The following is a 19854-nucleotide window of genomic DNA, read 5'->3' as shown; positions in this document are numbered from 1 at the left end:
ATTTAAATTGCGCAGTCGATACGACAAATTCCGAATTAAGTAATTAATACTGCTGTTTTATTTGAGGTTTTACTGCCGTGACCACGAAGTTCGGCACGACTATAGGAACTGAACCAGGAGATCTTCATGTATATCAAACAACAAGAAATATTTGCTACAATAAGAAAGACGGAAAAGCACGGTAATTTTATAAAATTTCCAGTTATACAAGACGCAAATATTATGTGTTGATTGGGGTTCAGTCACACACAGCAAAACACCGCTTTGGTTTGACGATTCCTTATCAATGTTTTTTAATAGCACTTAATATTGAACGATAAAGAGCGGAAATTAGTAATATAACACTGTTGATCAGGCATCAATTGCACGTAGATCTAATTAGTCTAAAAGGCAATCTTCAGTCAATTTTTTTAAAGCCCCAGTCGATTTAATGTTACATTATCTAGGGCCAAAACGTTCAGTGCTTTTACACCCATTGCATCAGTGAAACAACTTTTACATTTAATTATCTTTTTGCCTTGAACAGAAAATATTTTGCAAGGTAAACCATATCGAGTCGTTCTCCATAAATCCCGACGGCTGAATGTGGGGTGTAAATAAATTTCTAGGTACCAAAATGCCATACTTTGACGGTTTTCAATAATTCCATTAGAAAGTTTCGTCTTTCTTCTAAACTTTGTTCACGCTAATTAATTATGTTTATTCTTTGCTTCATTTCTGAATAGGCTGTCCCATTTAATTGCTTTGTTCAAGTCCATTTGAGTGGTGTTTTCGGGTAGTTCATCAACTCTGTGGGTCTAGGGTCTATAGTGAACCGATTCGTAAAGCCGCACCGACCCAGAAATGGCATTTATGGTCTATTATGGCAGAATAGACATCACTAAGGGCTTTTTTTTTAATCCCTTAAAGGGTAATTTTTGCATGCAATTTTGCCTGTTGCCGTGAAATTTGATTAATAAATTTTCACGTCCACCGTGTCAACTCTGGCCTGCTTGCACGTTTGTAGTAATTCATGTCGATTCAATTCATCAAGCACAAGCTGGTCTGTTCAGCAACATAATACGACAGATTCTTGAGCTCCCGTGGAGGGCCTTTAGAAGGTATATTTTTCTCCCTTTAAACTGAACAAGACCAAGTGCATAAACATGCATTGGAAGATTTTGCAGCGCCGTTCTGTTTCATTATATTTCACACAATGCGAAATCGGAACTCAAAGGTTGTAGTAATTAAAACGAGCTTTTTCAATTTAACTCTAAGCTAAAAAGCGGACATTTTCTGATTAATTTCGGAATAAACAATCTATTTTTGTTGTCCACTTGATCAGTGGATCATTGATCATATTTTTGGGTGTTTGTAGCTTTTGTTCGAGAATTTCCCCATAGAGAATTGAATAAAGTTTTAACACGAACAATAACAAGTTTTAATGACGTACTATCTTGTTCCTTCTCGATTCCATAAGCGTTTTCCTCGGCAATTCGCTGACGTTTTACGTGTAGTTCCGCGCAGATTGATCTTGGCCTAACCTTGTAACCGATTTAGCTTCATATTGAGAATTGCGACACTAGAATCCCCGAATTTATATCGTTCCATGAACTTGGCATACTAACGAGTTTTTAGTTGTATCTCATCCCAACTTGATTCGACTGAGCAGTGGCAAGTTGCTATCTGGAAAAAGTCAACTTGATGCGCCTTTAACTGCCTCGGCATACCCGGAAAATCACAGAGCGAATTTAAAAACGATAAGATTTTTTTTGTAAACCCTGTTACTGTTTACATAACCTTTATAATCATGAACCTGGGTTTTTATCCCAATGCCGGGGAAATATAGCGCAAACCGACGATATCTATTATGCTTTGGCAGTGATTGATTGATTTACTCTTTTAACCAGCGGTGAAAAATCCACCTATTTTGAATCGACGAAAAATTGACGATCAAAATAGTTCGCCGTAATTGAACGTTCATTCTTAGGCAACAATTATCAAATAACGCCATTCGTACATTTTAAATTTATTGGTTTGTATAATAATATCATTATTATTTGCTGCATAATTAATCGACAAACATTTCCTCCAAATGCGAATGCATAATAATGCAATTTAATCAGCTACATGCAAACGTTATAACATTGAGTTTAACCGCTCGTGGGTTTCAACCATCATACACGTGCGGGTAATTTTTTTTCACTTTACCGTATTATCAAAAAGACAGGAAATTGCTTAATAAGGCGCAGTAATATTAATATTACTTACCTGGGTATTCGTCTTATTAACTTGAGATCTAATCATAAGATTAATGTCCAATGCTGAAACAAATAAACAATATTAATTAAAAGTTTCTCGACTAATTGGTTCAGGGAAAAAATCCCGTGCAAAACAACTAAATAATTTCCTTGATGACGCTCAGATCCCTGTTTCAGTAATAAAAGCCTGAAATATTGAAAGCAAGAGACATTTTCTGAATTAACCACTGTTCCTTTATCTTGTTTCCGCTGAAAAAGATTCTTAAAATCTTAAAAAACTCACTAATATTCATTGACAATAAACCAAAATTTTACGTATATTTTTCGACTTTTACATATCCACATCACAATGTAAATCCTCTATTCGAATATAGAGATGCAAGTTAATATTGCAAATGTGACAAGGTTTTACATAATCTGGCAAAATTCGAAACAAAAGCGGACGCTCGAATTGGCCGGTTTATTTGAAACTTGTTTTTGCCTCAGCGATATGTTTCAATTCAGCTAATTATTGCCGAACTATTAATGCGAAAATTGCTAACAGCTGCTTTAAAATTGATTCTGTTTTGCTTTTGCTGATACCATTAAATTAAAAAATCAATAATTGAGTTGACGGCTTTCCAGATACATACCTTACATGTAAACTTATGAATGAACATTCAAAATTATTGTGGAGTTTTATATAAAACGAACTTCATTTATTGCGTATATCAATCCGGTTTATTTTCAGCCATCGGATTGGCAAGCAGATGTAGCAAATTTATCGCAGTTAATAAATGAATAAACACATAAAAATAACTGCAGCTTTGACTTTAGTAAATATGCGCTTGAAACGTGTTCTTCCCTTCTTTCCAGAATCGAATTTCCAATGCCCATATTGCAGTTCTTGTCCTGTTTTGAAGTCGGTATTTCATTTATTTTTACTTTCTTTCGCAACCCTGTCTTCAACTCATGTTTAGTTACAGGCAATCAACTAAGTACGCATTAACCGAATTAGGTTTTCCCAAATATTTCCATAAAAACTGCAAATGAAATTAAAATCCAATTACAGTTCCCAGCATGGCAGCTTTAAACAATGAATTTGAACATTCACTCGCCACTCTCCTGATCTTTAATTCATCTCACACTATTTTTAGCATTTACTATAGCTTTTCGCGTAAGTGCATCAGTATCATTCAACTCGATTAAATAATGAACAACGCCTATAAATAGATTTAAACCGAAGATTACGCCATGTTGGGCGTACCAGGTTGTAATTTACCGATTATCGCCATTGTAATTCAATATGTAAAAGTAACAAAGAGCGGAAACATAAACTAAATGACCCGAATGGGGAAATGTTTGGTGGAGACGACGACGGTCCCCAAAAACAAGCCGTTTTATATCAATGTCACGAATTTTAATTTTTTTAGGGTCAATACATTCTTTATGGGGGTTTAATGTACAAGACATGGCAACATATTGATGTTCTGCAATAGGGAAAAAACTGTTCTCGCCTTCTCTACTTAATTGATTCGATCAGAGGGGTGAAAAAGGGCCGAATATTTCAAGCTACTGTTGGTCTGTTATCTGCCCGAAATATTGATTGCTAAATGTCCACCACGAGCAAACTGGAATAGTCGCAAAAATATCTTTCAAGCTAATTTTCCCTTGAATCTATCTGATTTGTGATTTGGCAAGCTTTTGATGTCCACCCCCAGTATCGATGCTTGAAAAGACCCTCAAAAGAAGAGCGATGCATCTGAGATTTTGATGGCTTATTCTTTTGTCCCATCGAACGTCAACTCCCCGTCCGGTTGATTTAACTGGACATATGCAGCTTGGATAATTTCAAACAATAAAATGGTTAATTAAGTGCAACACGGAAGCTAAATGGCTTCTGAATTTCCCCCCATTTAAATATTTACACTGATTTAAAATGCATCACTCGACGAGCATGAGCTTTCTTTGTAGAGGTGGCAAGTGCTCACTCGACGCATGTTCAATATAATATGGTTTATCGAGTGCATAGTTAATTAAATGTGTTAATTGCTTTTGTTCGAATGACGATGGATAGTTCGAGTGTATCCCGTTTAATGACACTCATTCCATTTGGCGTTAATAATACCTTTGAGTGAACCATATTTAACATACATTTTCTATATTCAATTGAAACATGCACAATATGCGTTTAAGTGACCCTCGATCATTTCGCTTTGCAATTAGATGCTTAACAAATTTTATCATTGCGCACTATTGTCAAAGAACAGTTGCAGGTGGGTAGGTTGCTCTTACGCTAACAATACCAATGTGTTTTTATACCCAACATATAACAGCAGATAAAATCATCTGTAAAATGAAAATCGTTTACCTCTCGCCGTCGAGCTTGTCTGGTAGTAATGGGAAAATATCGATATTTGATCTACACCAAATATGGAACGACGCTCACAAACGCCCGCATTTTTTTTATTAACGACCATACGGAACCCGGACACAGTTTGGAAAAGCCGCATAATTCTTTTATAGTGCCAGATATGTAGTTCTTGATTATGATTAGAAAAATTGTAAAATAATTGCTTTTCTTCTAAACTTTGTTGAGAACTTATTTAAAAACTTCCATTTATTTTATTTAACAGTTTCACAGATTTCAGAGAATGAAATGTTCAAATATGTTTCATCATTCTGCAAGGCTTTTACATCTTCAACGGTGATTGTAGGAGACGACTTTCAGTACATGGTGAAAGTTTTGGGCCGTCAAATTTGCAAGCAGGTATGTTCTAATATTAATTCACGGTTTGCTGCATGTTCGCCGAAAAAAACTGAAGTTGAAAATGTATCGATGTTTGCCAAACGACCCCATTCCTACGCCTGATCTGCAAAGACCCTTAACCGAGTTTATGCTCTCTTTCTCCCCTGCTATATAACGCCCTTCTATAAGGGTAGAAAAAGCTATTACCCTCTTGATTTATATTTTTTATTTTTGTTAATTTAATGCGTGACTTTGGTACGAAATGGCGTTGTGTCTCGACTATTTATTTATCCCGTTGGACCACACGGTTTACGTGGCGACATATCCGGTCTTTGCGACAATCGGAATGATGATTTGATTACTTTATGACCGTTCATTACAGGAACGTACAGTGCATTGTAAATTGAGTAGGTTTGCAATTTAAAGCGCACAGCTTTTTTCAGTTATGAGCACACCATAAATAATAATTTGTTGATAGATCGTCTTGATCCACAAACAGCCAAAATGTTGGTTTTCTACTCTCTAATAAATTACAACAGCAAAATTCATTTCGCACAAGGAAATTAACGATAAAATTAAATTTGCCGCTCTACTAACCCATGTTTTAATTTGAACGTCGTTTACTGGCGAGTACAAAAAAATCTCCAATTATCATTACGTTGTATTAGCATTTATTTTAATTCGTAATGCACCCAATTATGGTGTAATTGGTCCCGTCAAGGGTGAAAGTCGGAAAGAGAAAGTAGACCATTCGAAGTGTGCGTTTTTATTGTAAACCTGTTATGTTAAGAGGATGATCGTAGATCTGGTCTAGCTGCAAATATGAATATTTCGTTAAAAAAAATGGAAAGTGATACGATGCCTACTCTCGAGTTCATGGAAATAGTTGTGCAATAAGGAAAATTTTGTAATTCTCTTTATGTAACGTTTCTAGCACCAAGATATAACAAAAGAGTAACAAAACGAAGTGTCATTGTTTTGCTACAGAAACTTGAATTTTAGTTCAAAATAATTAATCGATTGATTGCTAATAATATGATTATTAGGAATTTAAATAAATTTGATCAATATGCAAGCTGGAGGTCGTATAGGTATAGACAGGCAAACAGGAAAAAATGAATGTAAAACAACAAATTTGAAACCCCCAGTCGAAAACAATATTTCAGATGTGATTCAGGGCCCATAAATTGAAAATGCTAATAACGAAAACGGCAAATAATTTATTGTCCAGTATTCGCTAAAAATTAACGTTTTGCTTGGTCGACCGTTTTATGGCGGTTAATGATGCTATAAAAACCATAGATTGCCGACTATTGAGCTTCAAAGAGGTGTTTCAGCAGTAATGGCTTGTTTATAATAAGCATAAAATTGGGTAAAATATATAAGTACACATGGCAACATTTCTGGATACTATGAAACAAACTTTTGAATTAAGTCATCAAATAAAAATTAACAGATTAGGCAAATCAAGCCGGGCCAAATGTATTTAGCAACAGAGAGAATTTCGTTTTACGTAAGTGAATTTTGTCTGGACACCGTAATTTGAACAAAATGAAACCGGTGCCTGGCGACCTTGTAAAGTCTCAAACCGTTAGAAAAGGCTATAATACCCACACAGCTGTAATTCACATTGTAAATTCATGCCGTGAAATAAGCTAACAGTAAATTGCTTTACTTTATAAGTTGCTTTAGTCCTGAAATCTATTTTACGGCGAGCTTTTTGATGATGGATGATGGTCTGGAAGCTTAATGGTTTAACTTGCACGGGAAAAAATTAGCCAAATCGGTTCACTGACTCAGAAACGCGGCTCTAGGTTAAACATTTCATTGTGCATTCAACCACTAGTTTAGCGAACTTAATTTGTTTGCCCGGTGTCAAGCTACATCTAAACCCGAACTAGGTCAACACAGAAACTGATCAATAATTCGAAGAATTTCAATTTTTCAATATTGGGTTTTATTGAGGACGTGAATTCGCCCTCTATTTTTCTTGACCAAGTTTCATTCATGTTTTCATATAAGGGTCCCAGATTCCCATCAAATGAATCAACTTAGTGAAAAGGAATGATAAATATTGAAAATAGTGAATAATTACATAAAAAAATTTGCTTAAGATCTATTTTTATCTAACCGCCATCACCACAGTGGCCTAAAATAAAGACATGAAATTGATCCATACAGAATACAAACTACCTGAAAAAAAATTTTCTATTAAATTTTACATTAAACATCAACATTTTAATGCGATTAAAAATATCTTCGAATTAAAAACCATGTTTCAACATACAATCGTTGGCAGCAATTTCTGAATCAAGAGAACCGTTAAAGTACAAAGACGCTGTTACTTGTAATGAACGAGAAAACTGGATGGAGTTAGACTTTCGCGGTCATCCCTTGCAACTAATTATTTTTTTGGCTTCAGACCGAAGTAGAAAATATTTTTCCCTGACGTTTTGAAAGCACGAGTGGCTCGCAACTTCAGGTGTGGTTTGCTCCACACAACAAGCGCAAGTTAAAGAAAAATTCATATAAAGTCTTGTTGATTATTAAAGAGAACTCCAGAGGAATCCCGTTCAATATCAAAAGTTTTTGTTGCATCTACAGGAAAATGCATAAAATTTAACAGAAATGTATCCGGTCTTCTTGACTCGCATTATGCCTAATTGAGCTCAAATTTCCATGTAAATGCAATTAGTGAAACGATTGCAGTTATTGATTGGCAATATTATAATGCTAATTAATTAATTGGACGGTTTGAGTAAATTGCAAATGGTGCGTGAAAGGAAAAGTGGTGATCAAAGCAACTTGAATTTAAGGTGTGACCCAAAATGATCGATAACTGTACGAGTACACCATTTTAGTGTTTAATAATCTATCTACCTTATGAGTAAAGCTCAATAGGAAACTTTTAAAAGAAAGCCTGTAAACCATTTGGGCATTAAACAAACAAGGTCAATCCAACAGGGCAATTATGAGCAATTTTTGCAGTAAATGCACTACAGTAGTTCAATTTTCATTTGAACTTGCTAATTGCATTCCCGACTCGATGAAATCTTCTGATACCGTTGAAGATGGCTCTTGAATGACGGTCTTTTAAGAGTTAAAATCTAATTCCTCCCACACTCAACCTTACCAGCTTAATTACTCCGTGCGTTCACGTAGGAAGCAGCCCGACACGCTTCTTTAACTCAACTTATTTTCGATCCACTGGTTGCCATCATAGACTTTGCATTTATATGTTAAATTTGACCAAGCTGACCCAGTAACCCACTTGCCGTTATTTAATACTTTAGAGCGAAATTGGTTTCAATAAAACCGAGATTTAAGTGTTGCGACTTGATTAAATGGATTTGGGAAGTTAAATAACACGCCAAATCTAGTTGGAGACGCCAGAACATTGCCCGTTATTCGCCAGGTTCATCCAGCTTGTCCACAAATAAATGCTGGAAAGTAAACAGGTTTTGCGAAATTATTTTTACAGTTTGTTCATGTGGATCGTCATTTTCAAAGAAATTTTTGCGCTTTTTGCGTTAAGAATAGGAATGGTTTTCTGATATTTCTAGCGATATTCGCCATCTTGGATGAGACAAAGGAAAGAGTCCGCGGTCGGTGGAACATCCTAATCACATCGAAGTTCCCGAGTTGCGACGAGTTTTCCGTTTTAGCTGGAACAATATATTTTACGAGGGGCTTTTAGCCCAACGAGTCGAGGGCTTGATTTATCGGCCGGTTTCATAAACACACTACGAACCGGCGCTAAATTATATCGGATAATTATTTAGCGGCTTTTAATGTTGATGTAACTGATTAACGAACGAATGAAATTGAATTGAATACACACGGTGAGCAACTTCGTTTCTTTGGCTCTTTTACAGTCTTTAATATCGAAATAGAGCAATTGATAGAACCATACTCGAGTGATGTTTAGGATATGGATTTGCTGTTAACTTGCTCAATGTGGACGAGCTGTGGGCTTTCAAACTCTGCAGAACGTGGTAAAATAGTGAGGACAACAATTATGATGAAGAACATTAGCTGCTACAATAGCGTTTAAATCATCAACTCATTACCCAATTTAAGGTCGTCTAAAGGAAGCAAATAATTAACACAGTTGGTTATTGTTTAAAAAGCACTTAAAGCTCGCGCTGTGCACACGGTTCTCCATATAGATTAATTTCTCTGTCCATAATTCTCGATAGGTAATTATTACCGACTTGTGTTTTCAAAGTTGAACAGAAAAAACGAATTAACTGCTAGCAAATTAAAAATGCAATATAAAGTGATAAATCGTTACCCAATATTTACATTTTATCTTAATAACATTTTGTCACGGTCGGCTGAAGTTAAATTGTTGAGCTTTTTTGCAGTTTAGCAAGGTTCGGAACACTCCATTATCTTTTAAATTAAAATGTTTAATTTAGCAGGCGCAAACATGTTTCTCAACACGTTGAAAAAACTGTAGGTATTAACTTATAAAAACGTCCACACATGGGTGTTGAGTTAATACAATAGTGAGAACTTTAGCTGGTACTATACTTTCTCCTCGTTAGCTTCAGGGCGCGATAAACAATTAAATAATCTAAGCTGCAAAATTCAGAATTCACGGCTGTTAACAGCAGATTCGGTAACTACAATACAAGAGTTTTAATTCGGAAAAACCTCCGACTTAAAAACGCAAGTTTAATTATTTAGATCAAAATTGAAAGGTGTATGTTGCTGATATTTTTTCGCGAAATAGTAATTATTCGAAATACTTGCGAATAAATTGACTTGGTTGAATCTGGCAGCACAATCGACTTGGAAGAACCGCTCTTCTCTGTCAGTGGGTCGGTGTCGGCAAAGACAATTTAAATATTAAAAGCATTTTCTATTATGGCGATGCGACTGATTCATTGGAAATCGAAAGTGAAAGGTCCAAAGAAAAGTAAATTTGCCTTCGCACATCACAATGAAATACGTTGGAAGAAAGTATAAGTGCCAAAAAGAGGGACGGCAGATCGGTCCCCTGATAATATCCAAAAAATGTCTACGTTTGGACCAATTTGCGATGCGAAATGTTTCACGATCAGTACCTAGAAAGGCCGATGGAATTAAATCACTTTCGTCCATTTCTGGTTGATTTGCCATCTTCGATTTATCACCTACGAAGGTAATACGGCAATTACAAGAACGCTAGAACTGTACAATTAAAAATATTAAATAATGTGAATAGATTTTTTATCAATAAAATATTAAGCCATCGATTTCAGATGCATACTTAGGCAGAATTCAAACCTGGATTTTTTTGGGCTCTTAGGTTGTTGAGGAAAATAATTTTTCCCCGACGTTTCGCAAGCACGAGTGGCTTGCCTCTTCAGATGCGTGTCGCCCGAACCAAACGCACGAACGAAACGACTACCTAAAAGCCCGAAAAACTCACCGGTTTAAATCTAGTTTTTTTCATAAAGCGTAACTTTGCTGGATTGTTAGAAATACAACTGTTACAAAGGCTACAACTGCAAAATAATAAATTTCAACTTCGTTCGCCTATATTTGTGGCTAAAAATGTACTTAGTACGCGGAAAAAAGTACTGCAACTTCGCGTATTTATAAAACTCCATTTTCCGCATTAATTTCTTTAACGACGTGTATTACTCGAACCGTTTAATAAAGTGTTTTGGGCAGACCGAAGGTGAATGTGTTAAAAAGTAAGTAGGGCAAACAAACGTCTTAAAGTAAAATAAAAAAGTATATAGCTCATAAACAGATAGTTCCAAACTGAAATACACTAAACCAGTTAGCGTGCCTCTATTGTTCTCCAGCAAACACGAGCTTTGCGAAATGAGTCTAATTCGCGAGTGCTTTTAAAATTAAAATCATAAGTTGCTCATTAAAATTGCTGATATAGGATGCGGACGTGGCTCAGATATAACGGGCCGATGTACAGGAAGGCTAATTAACATCTTATTTTATTTAATTAAATTTCACAATATACTGTAACACTTTAATGGCTTTTTAAAGTTACATATAATTGCTTCGAGAGCTAAATTGGCAATAAATAAAACGTTTTTACAGGTTCTAGCTTGTAGATTATAGCCGTTGATTTCGTTCGAAGTTTATTGCTTTTGTGCAGCTTTGGCGTTGGAAGTGCATATTTATTATCTGAAACTTTGTTATTTAGCGGTTAAAATATGCTCGATGCATTGCGGACAGAAGTGCAAACTATTAGATTGCTAATTTTGCTTATTTGATAAACGGGAACGTGTTTGCAATGTTGCTTTGATTCGCGGCAACTTTAAAACCGAACCGCTACAAAAACATAAAAGTGGCATTAATTGCTGAAACGATTCGCAAAGTAATCGAATTATTCCTCATTTTTAACGAGTCACTTTGATTGAATTCGAAATAACATCATTTAGCTTCATTAACAGTTTATCTATTGACTATGACTAGAGAAAAGTTTCAAATCATCTTCATAAGCAGCTTCTAATACTTAATGCATAAAGCCAACAGTGAGGCGTCCATTATGCGTCCGCCAGCAACAGCTTCGAGCTCTTTGAACTTCGTATAACGTTATTAAGTCAAAACCATTTGGGCTTTTGGTCACGTACTTTAGCATAAAATGTAATGCGCGCTAAGGTTTTCTGGTTTTATTGCACTGTTTCGGATTTTCCCATCATTACATCGAGCGCTGTGTCAACTTGCTGCTTATTATTTTTATTCGTCAAGAGCGGTAGCCGAATAAATCATGACCAAATTAAATGTATTAAGACGCCGGTGCTTCCGTATAAGAGTTTATATCTAACTGTAAACAGTTATACTGTCTTAACATTTATGGTTCCATCTTTGTTGGCCGCCAGGAGTTAAAATTAATGTCTGTGTTAGCGCGACGACTGTATCCATAACCACTAGTGAAATAAGGGGATTATAATTTCGCAGCGGGACAAATTTACTTTTTGAACAACTGCCACTAGCCACTTCAATTTACCCAATTACAGTTCAGCTAAATGGCGTCGCTGAAATATAATGTTACAATTCTTTATTTTTTTATGAATAAGGACAATCTAAACCTGTATTCAGTGAATTTAAGCTTATCGCTTGACGATGCCCCAGTAAAATAATTGATTCAACTTGCTTTATCTTCTAGGTGTTAGTTTTAACATGTTCTAGGCAGTTTTAATGTTGAAGTCAATTAATGGGTGAAACATGTTGGATAACCTTGTAGCGATCACTGAGCCAGCTCCATACAAACGCCCTTTAATTGCTAATAAAACACCAGACTGTCAATTTTAAATTCGAGGTAATTAGATAATTAAGCTTTAACTGCTAACTTTTTCAAGCATTGATTTTAACATGTTCTGTTCAGTAAGTGAGTGGAACATGTTGCTAACCTTGCGGCGATCACGAAGCCTTTTGCTACCTACAAACGCCCTTTAATTGCCAATAAAACTTTACTAATTTCGAATTTGAGGTAATCGGAGAATTAAATATTTACTTTTTTACGTTTTTACTTATTTACTAACGTTTTAAAGTATTGCTAATGATGACTGATGTGTTAATTAACTTCAGTTGCCTTGACCCAGCATCAATGTTTCTTTTCTTCAAAGTTTCGACGATAGCAAGTGCCTAAAGTTTCCGAAATCTATCGGTTTGGTGTTGTCATGTTTTGACTGTATTAATGCCAAGCCGCCTGAATTAATCACGCCTGTAAACGATCTATTTTGCCAACAAATTTAAATTAGAATTGATTCAGCCACTCGTTTAGGATTCAATCACATTCCAGTCACATATATCCTCCCTATCGCTCAATCTAACTCCCCAAGCATGTTTTTACGTTAATATCACTAACTGAAAGCGATTTTGAAGAAATCCGCTGCTGGTCAGTCCCAATTAACAAATGGAACAACGACGAATCGGACACTGTTTGAATATTTATTTGATTCGCCTTCTCTTTCTTGAAATTTCAATGGGTTTCTCAAGAGCAATGCGACATTGAAAATCGTACATTGAATGTATTTTCGGTTGCATTGATACTCTCTTGCCATGTCTAGACGTTTTTCGTATAGTGTTGAAGGTTCATTTTCCCATAATTTGCCATCCTCTTCAAAGTAGTAATTTGGCAGTATATACACCGTAACGTGATGAACATAAAATACTACCCCTTCCTCATGTAATCCCTGTAATCAGCACAGCCATACGCTGAATATGCAAAGCTCTCAACTTTTGTAGTTAACATTTGAGGTGTCTCAGTCCCAATTGAACAAATTGTCTTTGAAACGTCTTTAAATTATGCAAGTTATTCGGTTGCGATAGTTCCGGCGCAGAAAAGTCAGGCCATTTCACGTGTAACTCCATTTGTAAATATTTCATTGTTTAACTCGTGGGGTGGATTTTGCTTTCAGGAAATGGCGTTTGTGTCTAGCGGAGAAAAGATACCTACAGTCGAGCCAGCTATATTAATTTCTGGAAAGAGCGCTCTAATGAATATATGAACTGCTTTTATTGCAGATTTAGAAAATTGGATTCTCGGGTTAAAATTTGGAGCTCCTACGTGAGGAAATTTGGCGCAAAGAACTACAAAGTGGGTTCTATTATCTAGTAGGAGAATTGCTTAGTTAGCTACCTATTCAAATTGCTGTTATCATTGGCAAAACATTGAAAATCCAGCAAATAGCGCCTGGTCCTCCATCTATCCTTCGCTACACCATAAATACGGAGTAAACCAATTACGGGACGAAATTCGCGGATAATAACCGTCTCAAACTCCACTAACAACCCCGTAACACAAAATCGAAACGTACAGTCCTCAGAGTGTATCCCCGCCCGTGAATAAACTGGCACTGCACGTTTCGAATTCCCTAACTTCTTGTTCAATCGGTAGCCGCTCAGCCTGCTGGCTACCCTCCGAGCTACGCCACCTCTTCCGAGGGGGTTGAGAGTGAGAATATGAATGTCTAAATTGGTTTCGACGTTTCGTCGTTTTTACCGGCAGGTACATCTCAAAGAATAAATAACACCGATTGAATTTGGATCGACCATCATTGCGACAGAAAAATGCTTTAATGCAGTAGAATTATTAAACGAACGATACAATGAAGAAGAAGGAAAAATAACAGGGTAGTGAGGACGAGAGGGTTGAAACACATTTTGGAGTCCGACATGTCGATAGTGATTTTTACCCGGTTTCTTCATAACCATAGCAAGTTACAACTATCAAATTTACAGTTACAAAAGCAGAAAATGTATTTATTTGTTTGAAATTTCGGAACTTATTTTGTGGAAAAATGCTTCCGACACATCCATATTGATTTTTAACTAAGGATTTTCCTACAGTCATTTCTTTACACCGGATGGCCTCAAAATAAGGTCGAATCTTATTCCTCAACCTCAAACCGGTTTAGTTTATTCCGGAGACAACAAATCGAACTCCTAAATTGTTCGAATACTTTGCATAATTTTTTTTCTTCAAGAATTTGGTTTGTTGTTGCTTGAATTGAAGTTGGCCTTTTACTGAATTTTTAGAAAAAATCAATAGGTTTTAAAAAAAAAAACTACTTTAGGTTAGGCTTTAGGTACAAGTGGTACATGAAAAATTCTTTGAATTCAATGCGGAATAACAAAATAGAAATATTCATTTCAAACCAAAAAGTTAATGGCCGTAACTAATTTTTGGGTTACTTTGTGTAAAGCAGCTGATAAACGGAAGACAAAAATTAAAATCGACGGGTCCGAGTGTTTGCCGAAAAAAAAAACATTCAATTGTGTGATGGACTTGGTTGACCATAAACTTTACAGTTTGAAACAGAAATTCCTACTTTGAATCTAATTTTTAAAGTTCTTAAAAAGCTCAATTTGTTTGAATTTTCATAACTTATTTTGTGGAAAAATGTTTCGACTGATCCATATTGATTTTTTACTAAGGATTTTCCTACAGTAATTTATTTACACAGGATGACTTCAAAATAAGGTCGAATCTTATTCCTCAAGTTCATTTTTGCGCATGGAGACATTGATTTTATGTTTCAATTTTTAATTTTGCATCGAATACCAACTTTTTTGGTTTTTTCTCGTTTTTTTCGGTGACATTTGGTTTATTTCGGAGACAACAAATCTAATCAAATGCCTTTTCATGGCATTTCAAAATGGTTTATCATGAAATTCGATTGTTTTAATGTAAATAAAGCAGAACTTTGCTGATTTCTTCATTCGCATACATTGCATTATCTTTTTTCTTGAGGAATTTGATTTGTTGTTATTGCTTGAATACGTCGGTTTTTTACTGAAAATTAGGAAAAACGACTCGAGCACTTTGTATGTTGAATCGTAAATTTACCGATCTACTGGATTTCGGTGCGTAAGTGGTACATGAAAAATTATTGGATTTCAATGCAGAATTGCAAAATAGGTACAAATTATCGATCTATTGTGCAAGCACAAAAATGTCAAAAATAATAAGAAACAATTCTTTTGTATCTCATATCTCAATGGCAAGATAATCGCGAACAAACGGAATTCTCAAATAAAAGTTACTATTTCAGATCAGATTGGTATCTTCGAAATGTTCAAATCTCAAAATTCTTTTTAAGCTGAAGAGACCTTCCATCGTTTTAAGCTGAAAAAATTAAGGAAAGAAGGTTAGTTAATGAGAAAACCAACAAAATATTAATGGAAGTTAAATAGCTACTTTTGTCAAATATCTTTTTTAACAAAAACATGTTTTTGAACTTCTATTTAATATAAAATTAGCTGAATATGTTTTCCTTTTGTAATAAATTTTTTAAATTTTTTGTCGGCTTTCTGGTCTCAAAACAGTCTCAAACATTATTCACTTGCGTTTTACTTCTGGATTTCGCCTTATTATATTTTTATAAAGCAAACATAAAATAGTGAACAATTTTAATTGAAAAATTTCAATTTACAAAGTCAAACTTGATTTTTCGAAAATGTTGTCTTCATTTTAAAGAAAGGCGGATTTACGGCTAAACAGAGATTTCTATTGTATAGCATTGTTGCAAGAACAGGATCCGACGTTTCTATCGGAAACGTATATATTCGATCTTTCCTATCGAGTACACGATTTAGTATATCGGATTTTAACTATCGTTTTACCTCTTGGGGCCTTTGAATTGAGACATTTTCAATAAAGAAGCGCTATTCACGTCAATTTGAAACACATGTTGAGCCTCAATTTACCATTGAGGTAATTAGCTCAACCGCACGAAACATTTTTTTTGTAAATCACCTGGTTAATTTTTCATTCGAGTTGAAAACCAAGCGTGTACACAACTTATCTATAGAAACAAAAGGAAATTAAATGTGAAAAAACATATTGTTTAATAAATAGTTTAAAGAGTTAATTGGATCTTCCGCATCTTCAAAGTTGTGTCGTCCGAAGCAAACAGCCTTTGTTCAAGCAAAAGCCACGAAAGTTTAACTGTTTTAGAACCGAACAAATATGCTCTATCTTAAGCATAACCGCATTTATTTAATATTAGGAAAGGAATTTCTCCATTTCAAAGCAAAATGCCTGGATGTAATAGACACTAATGTTCAGTTCATCTTCACATATTAAACCGATTCCTAACGGTCCGCTTTCAACACATACCTGTCGGCAAAATTGAAACTCCCGACCGCCTATCAAAGAGCAAACCTTCTCCATTCCTGGTGTACATTATCCTTTGATGCGGAAAACTAAAACAGCTTTTATCTCGCTTTTTAATTTTCAAGAGATGTGGAGCCTCTATAGCTTGCGTCCCGAGCAAATTTGCATCTAGTGCCGCGGCCAAATACGTTGCGCTAAATTTAATTAATTTTGATGATACTTTTAAAAGTTGAATGTGAGCGACTTGTTGCGGAAAAGTTGTTTGTTTGAACTTTCGGCATTTCGTTTTTGCCGCGTGTGCGAGAAGACCTGGATGGGGGTGTTACCGCGGATCAATCATTCCAAAGTGGGAGCGAATATGGAGTAGAAGGAGGAAGTATTGTTCAATCGAAGTAAAAGCCCAACGGCATCGAAACGAACTGAAGAGTGTGTTTTGTAAAAAAAAATGAAGACATATTAAGAAGACTGTTGATTGCTGCTTACCTTTTACAGCTGGGTCTCAGTGTCGTTGCCTGCAAAAGAACAAATGGATGTTATTATTTTGAAACCTCGCGTCAGCACTTTCACTGCCAGTAAATAGGTGATTAAGCGTTTCTTTGTGATCACAAGCAATTCCAAGAGCACAACAAGTATTTACAAAACACTACTTTGAGCACCAAATAATTGCACCACATCCAGTGATCTGGTTAAGACTACATGCCGACAGACATGTCCATGTGAGTACCTAGCGCGAACTACCGATACCGCTGCGACCTTGCCTTAAGCGGTACGCAAAGGTAGCAGCTTAAAGCCAACCATCGGATCAGATAGTCGAACACACACAAATACAATAAAACAGATATTCAGCCATAGTCAAGCCAAAAAGCGCGCCGACCTTCTTGGCCAGGTTTCTACACGATTAGAACTTGTTTGGACGCTTCTCCTTTCACTTATTAAACCACGAAGTGTGTTAATTTTTATCTGGGTTAAGTGGCAACTATGCGGTACCAACAGTACTTCCTGCTAAGCAAAATTCTACACTGCAAGTGTACTAAGGAAAAACGCCACCAAACAGCATGGAATAGAATGGAGTATTTTCAGTTTTGTCGGGATGTACCTCCATAGTTGCAGTTTCTTCTCGGAAAGTATTTCGAAATTTATTTTTTGTCACGGCGTTTTGTATTGAGGTTTTCCATATAAAAATGGCCTTTGTAACTAAAAATCAAAATCAAAGCCTTTTTTCAAAAGGGCTCAAAGTTTAACCAAATTTCCTCCAAAGTTTAAAGAATTACTGCCAACTCCCCGATCGAAGTTAAAATTCACTTATTTGCCAGCTTCGACCGGAATTTTATTAGAACAAGCATGTGGAAAATCTGCTAGTGATAAATGCTCATTAGCATTTTTCGATTTAGTTAAACCTGCATTTTCTGATTCTTGGAATATTTAATTCGATGTTATTCAGGTATATTGTATTTTTGAGCCTCAGCCGATGTAAACGCTAATCCATTATATTGATTGCGCTCAGAAATTGATCGTCCGCCCAGCAATAAGTTACAGCATATTACGGAATTTCCAATTTACTACGAATTTCCAAGTTTACATCGATTATTTAAACTATAAATAGCTATTTCTTACCGAATAATAACTGCACTTTGCAAAATATCAAACTTAATGTTGTTGCCGTTCATATCTACTACAACCATCATCCCTGAAAGGAGATATGAACTGGTGGAGGCAGCATTTCTTAATCTTCTAACGATGTGACTATCGGAAGAGCTTTTTTATATAAGACTAAACGCCTTCGACAAGTGCGAAGACATTTCCATTGCCACGGCTTTGGCGATTAAGTGCGCCATATTTGCTTGTACTGACTGAATAAATCCTCTAAGTAAAAACATATAATACTCTGTAGAACTGCTCAATAATTCCGGAACAAAAAACAGCTATTGGTTGGGTTGTTCTCTGAGCGATTCAAGCGAGTTAGAGAAAGTGGCGAATATGATTCCCATCGAAAACGAATTACGTCGAGTAATAATTACTAAACAAGTGTAATCAGCTAACGTCCTAAAAGCTTTAATGTGTAGCAAACAGGCTTTATCGAACTGCCTTAAACAACGATTCAGTCATAAACGTCAACGCGAGCTATAAAAGCCTTTGTAATTTACTCTCATGGCTGCTTGATAGTTATGAGCTGGAAATAGACTTTAATCAATCTTGCTTGAGAATATCTGGTGCCGTATTAATTTGTCATTGTTTCAAAGCTGATAATGTGCAATTTAAATTCATTTGGCTCGAATTCATTTTGTAGGTGTCGGCTGGAAGACATGCCCGGCCACTGCATAGGGATAATTAATAATTTTTCTGATATTAAAATGAGCCTTAATTATTTAACGCTCTGCTCGAAAAGGGCTCAGTGATATCCAGAAAATTTTGGTTGATCGGTGTCCTCACTTAATTTATTCGCTTTTTTCCATAGTTTTGCATTTTCCAATTGTTCCATTTTTTGAACGACTTCAAATTTTGATTTTTTTCAGTGCTCACAGTGACACAATTTGGAACAGTTTATGCGTTATTAAATTATCGCGCTCGTTATTTAAATTGGCCAAGGGTGGAGAAAGACCCTTGCAAAATTTTCGTTCATAAGTAAAAATTTTACAACTGTGTTTTTCGGATTTCAAAATTCTAGCGTGTTTTTTAAGTAGCCCGTTGCATTCCTCGCCCCTTTTCCGGGGAAAATGGTGTGCAATTCAAGGCATTTTGAGAGACTTATCTTTTGCAAAATTCAACCTCATACACTTATGAAATTTTCGATCAAAAATATCAATCTTGCAACCGTGTTTTTTGCGTGTATTAGATTGTTTCCGACCTAAGAAGCTCTGCAATATTCACAAATAAAGTATTTGGGTTTATAAAAAAGAAGGAAAGAAAAACGATTCAAAATTGACCGAAAATCTTCACTATATCGGACCTGAAGATTCCAGTGTGTTCTTTAAGTACCTGCTTGCATTCCTTGTCTCCTTCGGGTGAAAATATTTTTTTTCATCCGGCCAACGATCTGCTTTGTCTCAAAAACAGCCCAATATTTAGCGGATAGTAAATAAATTTGTGGTTTCTTTCCCTCTTGTTCGTCACCCGAGCCTCCAGTAAATCAAGTCACTGCCTTCCGATAAAACGTTTGGTATTAAATCTCTTTTTGATATCAGCGAACGCAAAAATCGTGACCGTGAATTCAATCACGTTGGTGTATAATTAAACCGAGACATATTTTTTAAATTGTTCAACCACATTTTTTCGATCACTAACTCATACATAAGTCACAAGTTGGA

At 35.7% G+C, this 19854-nt stretch overlaps 1 protein-coding gene across 4 annotated transcripts in view; it reads right to left on the bottom strand.

The window, feature by feature from the left end:
* The window catches only part of LOC109533360, a 53511-nt gene that overhangs the window by 11563 nt on the left and 22094 nt on the right, over positions 1–19854 (bottom strand). For 2 of the 4 annotated variants that reach the window (XM_019898655.2, XM_019898654.2), the window contains exons 3-4: positions 17033–17061; positions 2251–2303 (exon numbers count right to left, since the gene is read on the bottom strand). In XM_019898655.2, the coding sequence (XP_019754214.2) occupies positions 2251–2286 (36 nt within the window). In that variant the 5' untranslated portion in view covers positions 2287–2303; positions 17033–17061. Of the gene's footprint in view, positions 1–2250; positions 2304–17032; positions 18753–19854 lie in introns of those variants that run through there. The other 2 variants (XM_019898656.2, XM_019898658.2) reach the window with 2 other exon arrangements.

The sequence above is a fragment of the Dendroctonus ponderosae genome, unplaced genomic scaffold (assembly GCF_020466585.1).
Source record: "Dendroctonus ponderosae isolate FM_Combo_2020 unplaced genomic scaffold, Dpon_F_20191213v2 Dpon_F_20191213_1, whole genome shotgun sequence".
NCBI lineage: Eukaryota > Metazoa > Arthropoda > Insecta > Coleoptera > Curculionidae > Dendroctonus > Dendroctonus ponderosae.
This window is presented reverse-complemented; position numbering and strand designations above follow the sequence as displayed.